The following is a 13,560-nucleotide window of genomic DNA, read 5'->3' as shown; positions in this document are numbered from 1 at the left end:
TCTACGGAACGAATTTACGAATTAATGATACTATGGCAACGTTCAGTTATGTCTTGCTATGTTGCTAGAACTACTAAACGACAAATTCTAAATTTCATGGATCTCTTTATAGTTATGAACATTAAAATGAATAATAAAATGATTAGTTTTGTAAAAAAGAATTATAATAGTATGTTGAACGTATTCTTATTTCAGAAATTTTGCTAATACAATTTTATCTCACTTTGTAGCTCGATCATAAATATAGTGCTATTGTATTCTTCAAGTATCTCATTCATAAAAATTCTCGTAAAATTTTCCACGTACGAGATGAACATATTATGATCTGTTTAAACATTTTTATTGAGTCGCTTCATGCCCATAAAATTGTATCTTAAAAACTCATTTGGTAGAATTCTTGATTACACCTATTTTTAAATGTTTTTTTGGAACAGTAGTCTAATTAACTTGCATGCAAATATGTTTCTCATTTGTAGAACAAATACAAAGTGAAATTATATTGTACTTATCACTGATTCTGTTATTGAGTATTGTCATAAGAACTTTGATATGCATAAAAAACACAAAATTGGAAAAGTATAGAGTATAGAGATAAGTATAAAAGTTATCCAGTTCTCTAACTAGGAGGAGAACAAAGTCTGCGTACTCTAGAAACAGCGATTTAGCTGCAGAGGTCTAGACTTGATTGATCACATGTAAATTATGGTAATTGTCCGCATTAATATTCCACGGAAATTAGCGCACATTAATAATCCCTCTAACGAACAATCCCCGGATGCAATGAATTAACTTGACCGCTCCTTGCGATCTAAAAAACCTGCGGTTCCGTATGAACAGACCTTTGCCGGCCGACCATTGTTCATTCGAGTCTTTTGTCCTTTATTTCGCAAGTTTGGCACGGCGATCCGGTATCGTGCTGATACGTGCGCCTCCATTTTTCTTTCCACTTTTTTTTTCGCATCCGATCTCTGTAATTCACGCATCAAAGAGTTCCCCGGTATGCAATAAACACGCGTTTTGATCCCGGGCCGCGTTGTCTACCTTGCGTTCGCGGATTTACATCATCAGTTCACCCGCGGTATGCTTTGAAATTAGCGGGTTTACGTGGTCGAGTATCTCGCCATGGAATGGCAACGTCTGTCGCGTGCTCGCTCGCTCGCATAAGCGCGTTTATGCCCGGCCATTCTGCTCACACCGTGGCGATTCCGAATCGGCGCCGACCCGCCGTCTGCATTTTCAATTAATCTTTCGACAACCGCGAAATTTCCGGCACGCGGAATCACGGGTTTCGTTTTCCAAGCTCTACGATCTTCCATTCGGTGCTGGACGCCGGTATAATCGTGCCTAATCTACTCAACAGGCGTCTGTTTTGATCTCCGGACGCTGGAAGAACTGCTAACTATAAGGGTCTGTCAGTAATCGACATCATTAGACTGCGCACCTTTATGCAGAATAAAAATTTTCTCAGTTTCCTTTTAACATGTTCATCCTTTTTTGAGAACCGGCATTTTTCCAGTGAAAACTTAAATTTTTTTGGTAAATAATTATAATTGTAAATAACATACGTTATATGTAAATCGTCGATGTATTCGAAGATTGCTTTCAGACAATTTATTTTATAATGAAGTTGACCTTGAATGACTTTGAATGACCTTGAGTTGCCTTGAATGACCTTCATAATAGGTCACTTATTTTACTTTTACACCAATGTGTTTATTAATTACGCTAGGTTCAATTTCGCTTGTTATTTCAAAAATCTTTCAATTTTAATGGAACCGACGTAAAATATCGAATTCTGCAGCAATTAGTATCTATTTCAGCATTCATAATTTATATCAAAGTTTTGTATCAAAACAATTGTGAAAATGAATGTAAATCATACGCGGTTCCGCCTTAAAAAGCATCGATTGCAAAGAGAAATGATAAATACAGGGTTTATGTTTTCGATTGTGATTTCGGTGCTATAAAGAGACATTAATTTGTCACGTTTAAATATCCTACATAGTTTCAAGTTTGATGGGAATTTTCGCCCGTTTAGTATGACCGATGGGGATTGAGAAATACATGTGATTAATGCCAGATGAATATTGAGGAAGTATCGGAAAAGAATTACGTAGGTATAACATTGACTATAAAAATTTGAATATGCGATAGGATATAAAATCGATTCGAAGAGTATTTAACAGAATATCAATGGAAAATCGAGCAAAATTTATATGACGTTCTGATGAAGCATCAAGATCCCCACCTTTCCCCCGCTCTCATCTCCGAAACAGGCACAACAACTACATATTCATCTAGACTGGCAGGAAGCACTCGCCATATATGCTTTCAAATAATAATACGATGAATAAACTAATTAGCGACCATGTATATACACACGCGCGTGCACGAAAGCGCATTGCGGCCGGTTGTTTCACAATGCAATGGCTATTATTCTCGTTTGTTTTTTCATGCATTTACACCTACTGCGCACCACCGGGCATCTCGACAGTTTCGCAATTAGAGGGCACCGCCGCCACACCGACATTTCCATTTTCAATTCGTCCCGTGATAACCGTGCACAAAATTTTTCGACATCGGAAAAATAGATATGTAATGTTTGTAATTTTCTGGCCGCGCGACAGATGCACCGTGAAATCCGAAAATTGTCTCTACCGTGATCCTGTCCGACAATTGTTTCAAAAATTTCGATACGACCAATTGTAATTAGCGGACTATGGACGTTCGTGTCGCTGGAAATGTTTGTAACGGGCGTCATTTGCAAAGACAGCTGTCGAACGAACGGGTCTGCTACTGTGCGAAAATTTGATCAACAAAGGACACGGGCATATTTCAAAATCTTTATGCAAAATAAAAACTTTCCAAGTCAATTGCAAGAAATTGGAGCTGCATAGACATTTATTCCTTCTCTTCATAATTTTATTAAGCTACTGGCAATATAATACTGTTTTTCAAATCGTCTGATATTTTCACTATCTTGTGTTTTAATCACTCATTTTTTTTTTGACATAACTGCATAAAATCCGCAGTCTAATGGTAATACGTGGTTTAATAGATTTCATAAGAATCTAGTGATAAATTGTTGGCCCAGCTGATCTATCGATATTGTTATATTTAAATTCAATTACCCCTTCGACAAACACGTGGCGCAGACTTATCGAAGTTTTTGTAATTATCGTATAACGTAAGTAAAGTTTCTAGAAAAAGGTGATCAAAGAGATACATCTAAAAGTTTCAAGAATAAATTTAACTTCTTTAATGGGATCCGCATTCATTTGCATAATTTTTTATTTTATCTGTACACTCCTTTCATCGCTACTTCTTATCGAACAAATTTGATATATTCCTTTCTGCGGTCCTCCAATTTTCACAAAACACACCGGTGGCATATTGACGGTGTTTCAATTATCTTCGTATAAATGCATATTATTAATAGTATCTCAACCAACCGGCTGAGAAACATATAAACATTTAATTCAGCTGTTTTCATTCAATTGACTCGAGAAATTGAGAGCCGAAAAAAACGTTATTTATTTGTCGAATACAAAATTGATCGTCGAAATTGAAATTTCACGCAGATGACGAGAATGTTTTTAGTATATTGTTCCAGCGCGGAATACAGGCAGATGTAGAAAAATGAGAAACGCGTTCGATAATTATATAATTCTCGATGCTTCCAATTATCTATTAAACAAAAATAATTCGCCGCGTTGTGATTGAAACAGAACAACGCCGGCAAATTCGTGCTCGGCTCCCAGTCTGTTTAGAATGTTTGCGTTAAGATATGGTCTAATGATTCGATGACGGCAATGATAGATACCTATTCTGTTGCGTGCACATAATTATCTCTCGTTTTCCATTAATTCCCGTTTAATTCGTCGTTTCGAAACCATCTGCGATTTCAATGGCTCAAAGTCACCCGTACGAAATATTATTAAAATGGGACGTAATTTATATGCGAAAGTTGTAATCCATTGCGTAAACTATATTTTACCTTAATCCCCGTCCGGGGGATTTGAATACTTTGCTACAAAAATGTAACCGTACGTGCCTGGGAACGGACGACCATACGAAATGTTTAATTTAGAAATCCCCGTCGATTTTTATTTAGTAAAAATGCCACACCACTGTCATTAAGTATATTTCTAAAAGTATATTTTAGAATCGGCGATTCTTATTTTTAGTTAAACAAGCGGATTAATTCTTTAATATCCTATCAATGTAATCTGATCAAGTTTATCGCCGTGTATAAATGAACAGTTGAACTTTACAGGAATTGACATTTTCCGAAATAAATTTTCGTCGACCAGAATTCCATTTTCTATATCGAAGTATTCGGCAAGCGAAAATAAACGAAGCTGCATATTCGACGACTGTTCGAAGATTTTTGTGCGCTATAATTGCACGGGGATTCGCAGATAAATTCTCATTTATTATACAGCATCATGAAACCCTATTTACCTCGGAATCCACCGAACTCCAGCAGCGTTTCATCTATGTCAGTTACATCCACGAAAGTAAAACGCAAGATTAATTGCGCTAGTTCGATTGTGTCTAACGCAAGTAGAAGTTTCTTCGACTCGAAACGGTTCCGAGAGGAATTAAATATTCGGTTTCTAATATCGTGTCTTATTATTGCAATATGTTTAAGCTGCTTCCGCCTTATTGCCTACGAATATTTGATAAACCATAAGTGAAACAGCCTTCGAACATGTGCCTCGATGCACATACGTGAATGAAAGGAATAAACGACTGTAACTCGCTGCACACATGCACACACGTTGCTCGGAACAATAAAAGATTGCCTACTTAAACGAATTCTTTTGTTATCGACGATCGGAAGTCGACGAGGATCGTGCTTCAATTTCTGGATGTGAGCAAGTGATTTAAGGTGCATCTGTGCTCGAGACAAGTGATTACTCGTTTTCGTTTCGGGAAAAGACGAAAGTATACGAAAATATGTTTCATTCTTGTAATGGAAAGGGGTGGATAGGGATTTATCGTACTCGGTCAAATGAGAAACAGAATTGCATTACATCGTACCAGAATTAAGAGTTACCGCGTGCAGTGTGCTTCTTCGAATGGTCAATCCCATAAGTGCAGCAACAATTGAAAAACAGAAGATAAACATCCTCTTTACTTCTTTCCTGTGATTCTATCTTGAGATGTTTGCAGGTTTGAAAATTCGTTGCGTTAAACAGTCATTATCAAACAGAAACTTGCAAATTATATTTATTCAATTGCATTGACACTCGAGGGCATTCTGATCAATCTTTTAGTAATAATAATCAAATTCTCCTTTATTTAATTAAAAAACATATTTTCACAGACTTTCGATAGGGAAGTAATCAGAATTATATTTTTAGTTCATATTTATACAACTAGGTACAAATAATGGAATTAGATACGAAAAACGAAATTTATATCAGACGTGTAATTTATAAATTATAACCAGATACTAAATTCGTGAAAGCACCGTTTTGCCAAATTAAAACATTAAATTAAACATTAAATTAAACATTATTCGTAGAGAAAGAAAAATTCACCGAAAACTTTCTGTCAGCAGAGTATGTTTTTGCACATGTTATTTCACCTGCAACGACATAGAATTTTGAGGTACTCCCGTTTCAAAGTTATAATGATGGACATTTTAACGCGGTGTATAAAAATGTTTAATGAACAAACAGGAGTGTTTCGCTCGTGACCCGAGCAGTTTGAAAGTGAAACAGTGTTCAATGTGTCACGTGATACGTTAAATAAACCTTTCGCTTACATATTTCAAGACACTAACGTAAAAATAATTCTCACGTTCAGTACTTCTACGGCAAACTATGTAACTGAATTTGTGATTGAATATGACACATTTGAAAAACAGTTTTTACGCACAGTTCCCGAGGTATTGAAAAATTTCTGTTGAAGCATCAGTGTTGATGGTTGTTTTACCCTTTTAACAACGTGGATGACCGACAAAAAACCGTGTCCAATATATTTCCTAAAAACTATTTCCCATGTAAATTTCATCAGAATGGGGGTGCAAACAAGTTGCATTGTAAATGAAAAATTTGAAAAAATATCGGATTCTGCACTTCCTTTTTCAGTGGCATCGATTTACTTCGCAGCAGTGTTGGTACATTTTTGCAAAATGGTGGGAAATAGACCTGCTAAATCCAGTTTGCAATTGTGCCGATCGAATCAGAATTTGATTCCGGAAAACGATTTGATTTCGTAAATCGAAAAATTTAGGTAACCTTTGATTCTTTCAATCTTTCTACAGGTTCAAATTGCAGCTGCTAATTTTCATCATACATGCATGAAATGTAGAATTAGTGCATGGGCGCAATTAGTCGGATCAAACACGTCGAAGACGAAGAAAGAGTCGCGAGGGTCGACAGCGGGTGGAAACGATGTTGCGAATTAAATATTCAGTCGCTACCCTCTGTACGGTCTCGATATTAACGTTGTAACGTGGTCGAATGTTTCGCAACGGAAATGACAACGTGTGCCGCACGCTGGTCGGGCTCACGTTCGCGTGCACAGCTGCATACTTGTGTAAGTACGCGGTATTGTGCCGACTGTTAAGCATTTGATACGGCCACCTTCCTGTCGCGCATCCATTGTCGTCGGCTCGTTCGCGAAACTGAACCAGCCGGTTTCTCCGTGGCAGAATTGCCCGGTGATATGATACGACGATGCCCGTTGTCTACGCAGCGATTCCCAAATTGGCCCAAAAATCCCTGCCCCCACCATCAACAATTTGACAGTCGACTACGGTGTTATGGCAGTCCCTCTTCGTGCCCCTTGCAATTCCCGCTTCATTCTATTTAGAGAACTTATTACTAGACAATAACGATTAAGCTGAAAAGACGCTTAGAAATGTACAAATATTGTTAAATCATTTTTTACTTGTTAAGATGATTGCAAGAGAAAATAGATTTTTATTCAATTGCAGTTACTTACAATCAAATTTTAAGCTCTTAGCCCATTCACGTATACTTGACCGCATGATTAAAGCCATTTCAGTTGCATGAAATTTTCAATAAACATAGATATAGATGAACACGATTCAAGTGGTTCAACATTATTCGCACGCATCGTTCTTTGAAGTCGTCGATGTTACAAATGCCCGGGTTCGAATGTATTTGTACAACAGTCTCTCATCCGGAATTGCATATCGTGTCAGATAACTAACCAAATGACGTTTCATTTGAAAACATTACATATTCAAGAGTGAATTTCACATTTCGAATGTTTTGATTAATAATAAGTTAATCGGGTTGTACGACATAATGAGATGCGCGAAATTATATTCCTATTAGCCGTTTAGAAATTATAATAATTATTATTGCGTAACAATTGTGCACAGCGTACCATTCATCTGAATGTCCGCATAATCTCTTTGATATTCCATAAATGTATTTTATAAAATTTTATGTAGAAATTAATCAATTTAAGAAAGGTAGCAAATCAATTGTAAAATTGAGAATAAAATTATTAGAGATGCAGAAAATTTTTATTTCGCATAAAGTAGTCTAGCAATCATTAGACTGCGAATTGTATGCATTTATTATAATACAAAAACGAGCTGCAATTTGATGCAGTATAAAGATAGAAAAGTCACAACTTGCTGTTGACATTCCCACTTCATTTTCTCTGTAAGGGATCTTTGGAACGCTGAAATAAATGTTTCCTTGCCTTAGAAGCTACAAAACAGTCTCGCAGGAATTTTCGAAAAGGACAAATTGCATTGAGAAACACTGGCATACAGGTGTCTGTCCAGTTCGACGTTACTGGTTTACTCACACACCTAACGCGCATTGTTCATCGCTGTTCCACGCTTTATATCGGCGCGTCGGCGGTTAGTATACACGATTCTTTAAGCCAGGCAGTCGAACGGTTTTCAGTGTAACGCCGGCCGCTTCGGCGATGGCCGCGATATTCGGCCAATTTTTGCGGTGCCGTTTTTCCTCGGTAAATGCGCCGTTCAGTATTGTCACTTTCCGGGCGTGCAATTTTTTCCGAATCGCGTAATCTAGTTCGGTCGGGAATCGGCAAAACGCACCGCGCTCCATGTTAACGAACCGTCCGCACTTGTACGGTTTCTGTCCGAGTCGATTGTTTTGACTCCGGTTTTTTAATTATGAGGAACGCGCACGAAAATCGTGCAACAATTTTGCCGGCGTGCATTGATCGTCTCGTAACGTTCTGGTTGACTTCTGCAGCGTGTTGCTCCGCGTTGCACCACGTTGCAGCGTGTCGCTGCATTCCGGGAAATATTCGGCCCAGCGAAACTTCCGTCTTTTTTCTTCCGTTGGTAAAAGCTTGGTGTTTGTTATTGCCTGTAATCGCAACGATGAAGTCGATGTATGCTGATCGATGCGGCATCATTGGCAAACTGCGGGTTTCGACGCTATGCAGTTAACCAATCGAAATAATACCCGTCCTATCGCGTTGCAATACGAAAACAACATTCCCCACACTTCTGCGTTTTTCCGTCTCCCGTTAAACGTTTACATCGGTAACAAAATCGGACTTGTTTTCTTCTCGTAATGGACGACCGATGATACTTTATGTTTTGAGGAGGTTAAATTCATTTCGAAATATCATGTCACACGATTTTACAATTCACGTTGATTGTATGGAAACTCCATCATAAGGTTACACATACTTCGACATAAAGTGTGATAAAGTTCAATTTATTTTAATGTTGGCAAAAGCATCTAGCTGAAATTGTTAAGTAATGGACTACGCTCTTGAAAATTACAGTTAAACGAACTTGACGTAAAAGAGGTGAATTTTTAACGAGCAATTGTCATATCTATGCTAAAACGGTTGTCGCATCGAGAACAGCGGAAAGGCAACTCTTTATCTCCCTGCGGATGCATATTGTACCGTGATTCTTGAAATTCAGCTTGACTTTTTTAACTACCATAAAGTTCCATATCCCGGACAGAATACATGAAATATGCAACTGTCTCAGAATCCCTGTTTATGGGGCTGCCGGCAATAAAATAATTTCGAGTCACCGAATCTCTCGGAGATCTCTTTCACGACTGCACAATAGTACTTCGTACATTATTGCTAAAAAATGCCGCGTGTTCCTTAAACATTTATCGTATGCATCGTCACGCAACAAAATTCATATAACAATAAAATATCAGATATTATTCTAACGAAGCAAATGTTCTCCTACTTATTTTCATGGATGTTTATCAAGCTATTAACAGTGTTGAGTGTCTCTTCCAACAAAACAGGTGCAACATTACAATTCCTTTTCTTTTATAAATAATTTTAATAGGAGAAAAATGCTGCATCGATAGTCTTCGATTCTTTTAATTTGTTTACTGTTTCAACTTGTATGTTTTCATTTTTTCCATGAACATAACGAGGACTTTTTCGCGAACATAATCGAATAATTTCGTTCGAGACTATAATGAGAATATAATTAATTGGCTTCCAGTAGATAAAGTTTCACATTAATCGCCGATAAAATTGAACCATGTATGGCCAAGCTTTGCATCGAGGCATCCGTTTATTGCATTTCTTGTAATCCATCAGTATGAATTTTAATAGCGCGACACCTTTCACGGTTTACACCATTCACGACTCGAAATGGCATGTAATCGATTCCGGTGATAATTATATGCACCAGTAGTCGAAGCATGACCGCGTGACGTCTATTGTTTCTTAGCCCGATGATATCCGCCGATAATGATCAATAATTTGAATAGCGTCGGGGAACACAGCGAATACATGACATATTAGCTAGAACATAGTTGCGCGGAATATTCCGCGGCGCGCGGGAAGCGCGGCTTATTGAATTTTAAATTTTCCCGGAGAAAATCTGACCGACCCGTTGCTCCCGTTTCAATTCGTATATTGTTATCTCCGCACGGCTATAAATCATGCTTGAACTCAATCACGGTAAGACACAATTAAACCTCATATGGCATGAATCCTGCACTGCAGTTGCAATGCAAGAGACTGACCGTTTGTTGCCGACAGAGATAATACTTTCGCGGTTCTCTTCGCGAACGGAAGTTAATATTACGCATTTTGTCCTCGGGTTTACCGATTATGGTATCACACTTTTGGCTCTGACATGTCCTTACTATGAGGTAACGATACTGCGATTTTTAATTAAAATCATTTTCCTGGAAAACCCGAACCTGGTTTTTTCGAAACGTTTTCAACGTGTGCACACATTTTCCAGAATTTTTAAATGAAAATATTGCTGAATTCGAATTTCATTATGGTGGGTATACAAATGAGAAACTCGCTGCTTTTTGAACGAAATAACGTTTTACATTATATTTACAATTTTTGATTGCGTTATACGCCTTTTTGCTACTGGTGCAAAGTTTAATTATATCGATGAAAGGTTTTTGGCTGGGAATAATAAAATTTTAACGATAACGTAAACCGAATATTTTTGAACGATCTTTAAACTCGTTCTCCGAAATTGGATTTGTTAAAAATTGTGAGAAGACAAAAGTGCTCGCTTCAATTTTTACTTGATAACGATAGCTTTATTTTATTTTCCGGAACCAGCTGACAAGCAGAAAGATTCCAATGTTCTGCTGCGAGCGTATTAAGGGAAATCAGAACTCTCAAACTTCGGAATCAATTTCTCGAAATGGCGGTGGTCGGTAGAGCAGTGTTCGAAGACCCGAAAATCGACCACGCGTAAACCAACGACGTCGTAATCAAATGGCGACCGTGTGAGCGATCGTTTTTATCTATCCGTGTTTGCGACATGCAATCAGAGAGGCGCCCGTTGACTCGTGACGCTTCCGGTCCAGGTTTCCGGTCCGCAGAACCGCACCGTTTCCGTTCGGCTACCCAGCCCACCGATCAAATCGGTCGCCGTCATATATCGTTGGTCCGAGTTCGAGAAACACTATCGCAGTTGCTGCCAGCGACTCGTCATTAAGAAACCTCAACATTGCGCGTATTCCGGCGACCATAACAGACCCAATTAACCTCGCGCTCTACCTCCAGTTCAGATACGTTCACAGTCACCGAAAAGTCTTGCCACCAACATATAATACACCAACATCAACCTAAACTTCATAGAACGCAAATATTTGTCACTTCATCGACATCATCGTTTCTTCCAATGTACCTATAATATCTGTTACATTTCTAGTTGCCATTGCATTTACATTGTATTACAATCATGGGAAAAAGTGACTAGATCAAACACAAAACAGCAAAAATGCTGTTGTATTGTTTCGAACTCTATAAAATTTTTAAAAAGTGAATTAAATGTCTATGTAGACGACAATTTTTATTTTGCATAAAAATCCACAGTCTAATTATCATACTGACCTGGCAAGACTTCGTGACCAATATTTTGGGGCCCTTAAATTAATTAACAGTGTACGATGAGTATACTTGTCAACGGAATAATATCAATTACGTGCTTTCTGGCATTTCAGAAGAAAAGAAATTTTACAGTGAATGTAAGAGGTTGAAAGTAGTGTATTCGAAGCTAGAAATTGCATCCTTGAATCGGAAAGTGACAGATTAGTATAGTAGAACGGACACGCTGATACGTGTGTGAGAAAAATAGGGGAAAAGGTGTTATTAGTGATGTGACGTGCCAAGCCGGGGTTTTCTGAGTGGTGCGGCGTGCAAGTGCAAGTGCAAGTGCAAGTGCAAGAAAATAGTGGGTATATATCGCATGTAACAGCTCGGTGGTAACCAGACATGGAATACTAGCTCGTTATCGGAGTCTAGCGAGTTGACACGGTACAGTGACGCGAGTTAAACTACCGCCCTGTGTCTTCAAATGAGGTTCCCTTAATTGCTTCTGGAGTCCATGCGAGAAATATGGGATGAAAGAAGGGATAGGAACGGACGGGGAAGTAAGTGACACGATGCACCTTCATAGTTATCCCGGCGCCTTTGATGCAACCCAATTCTGAACACTTGAACGACGCCGGATTTTTGTTCTGTCCATCACGGACCGATGCGCCGCTTAGGCTAATCCGATTTTTCTTGTATGCAACCAGACGGGCCCGACACTGGTGCATCTGAGCATCGAACTGTTTGTTGCTTGGTATAAAGGGCTTTGGAATTTCAGCGGAATTACTGCGGGTTTTTATGCAATATGAAAATTGTTTATTCCGGTTTTCGATAATTCAGTTGAATATTAGACAGAAATTGCGCATGAATATCATTAATCAGGAAATATAATCAAGTTTGCTTAACGTCGAACAACATGTTGATCTAACAATGAAACGGACCCGCGTAATGTTGGTTCCTGTGATGATGTTATTATTGTTAAAATTTTTGGCTTCTGTGTGAAATGTATGCTTTCATAGTCGTGTAGTAGTCAACGTCGGTTCAATGGACATAAATATTCTAGCAGGGTGACGACAGTTCTTCATATTTTTTTCATAGTCGCTTTATGTGCTTTCGTGTTCGTGTTTAATATTAATAACTCTAAATTTAGCACGCTTGTCAGCATCGTTTGTAGCATTACCAGTCTTGAGCCACAATGTTCGGTTAGATGCAACAGTTTTCTGTCACGGATAAAATTAGAATACACGACGATGTTCAAGACCACTCAGAATTTTATTCAACAATTTTTCAAACATATTTCTGGTAGGCGTAATTTGATTTAATCGTCAAAAATTGAATAATTAAATATACAAATTGACCCGGTACGTTCCAATTTTTTGATTCTTTAAAATCCAGAACAGAATGTTTACAAGAAAATTCATAAAATCACTGTGCACCGCCAGGTCGGGATAACATTCCACAAATCTGAAGCTGAGGTTTAAAAATTACGAGAGTTTCTAGTGCCAGGGCATCAAACTGATCGATCACCGTATAAAATTCTAGTTACCGGCCGAAAAAGTGAGCGTAATATTGCAAGTGTCGAGTGCAAAGAAGAAGCACGCGAAACAGATCGACATGGACCAGAACGTTCGTTCCTATCCCCGGTTGCAGGAATAATTCGATTTTCAAATATCATGGGTCGGCCCCGATTTCAATAATTGTTGGACCACAAACAAACCGTTCTATCCTACATTCTCTCCTATCGTATCCTACATTCGGCCCGGTCCAAACGACAACGTGGAAGTACGTCCCACGCATTGTGCTAGAAGATAAACAGTGTTGTGCACGTTCCGGCAGTGTTTGCTGCGGTGAGAAAGGAACGAGCCCCGGTTATATTGCTGAATATACACCTAAAGTTGCGATCACGATGGCCGGCGAGCCGTTCTAATCTGGCCCCGGAGGTCAAGTTGGATAATCGGCGTCGATCATCGTCGCCCGGGAGTAAAGTAGTAATCGTTCGGCTAAGCAAACACGAGAGGTGGCCGGCTTCGCTGCTGGTTGTGATGTACGCTATACACACGATGGACAAGAAAATGGCGGTGGTGCCGGGTAAGAATAAATTGAAAATGGGCAATGCAGGCCGATACTACAGCGCCTGTCTCATCTACGACGTGGCGAACTCGTGCCTGGCCGCCTTGCACGCCAGGATGCCTCCACCAGTCGTCGTCACGCGAACCAATCCTCTGTCTCCTGTGCACGTCCAAAATCCCC

The 13,560-nt window shown here is 38.8% G+C and overlaps 1 protein-coding gene across 9 annotated transcripts in view; it reads left to right on the top strand.

The window, feature by feature from the left end:
• LOC143208940 (nucleolysin TIAR) overlaps positions 1–13,560 on the top strand; it is a 603,751-nt gene that overhangs the window by 392,562 nt on the left and 197,629 nt on the right. The window contains exons 1-2 of one of the 9 annotated variants that reach the window (XM_076423948.1): positions 1–11,870; positions 12,853–13,560. The exon at positions 1–11,870 is cut by the window's left edge and continues 28,655 nt beyond it. The exons of 5 other annotated variants lie outside the window; for them this stretch is intronic. In XM_076423948.1, coding sequence (XP_076280063.1) covers positions 13,353–13,560 — 208 coding nt within the window. In that variant the 5' untranslated portion in view covers positions 1–11,870; positions 12,853–13,352. 3 more of the 9 variants (XM_076423947.1, XM_076423946.1, XM_076423951.1) reach the window with 3 other exon arrangements.

This window comes from Lasioglossum baleicum, chromosome 5 (assembly GCF_051020765.1).
Source record: "Lasioglossum baleicum chromosome 5, iyLasBale1, whole genome shotgun sequence".
Classification (NCBI taxonomy): Eukaryota; Metazoa; Arthropoda; class Insecta; order Hymenoptera; family Halictidae; genus Lasioglossum; species Lasioglossum baleicum.
The sequence above is the reverse complement of the archived record's forward strand: the minus strand, read 5'-3'. Positions and strand labels throughout refer to the sequence as shown.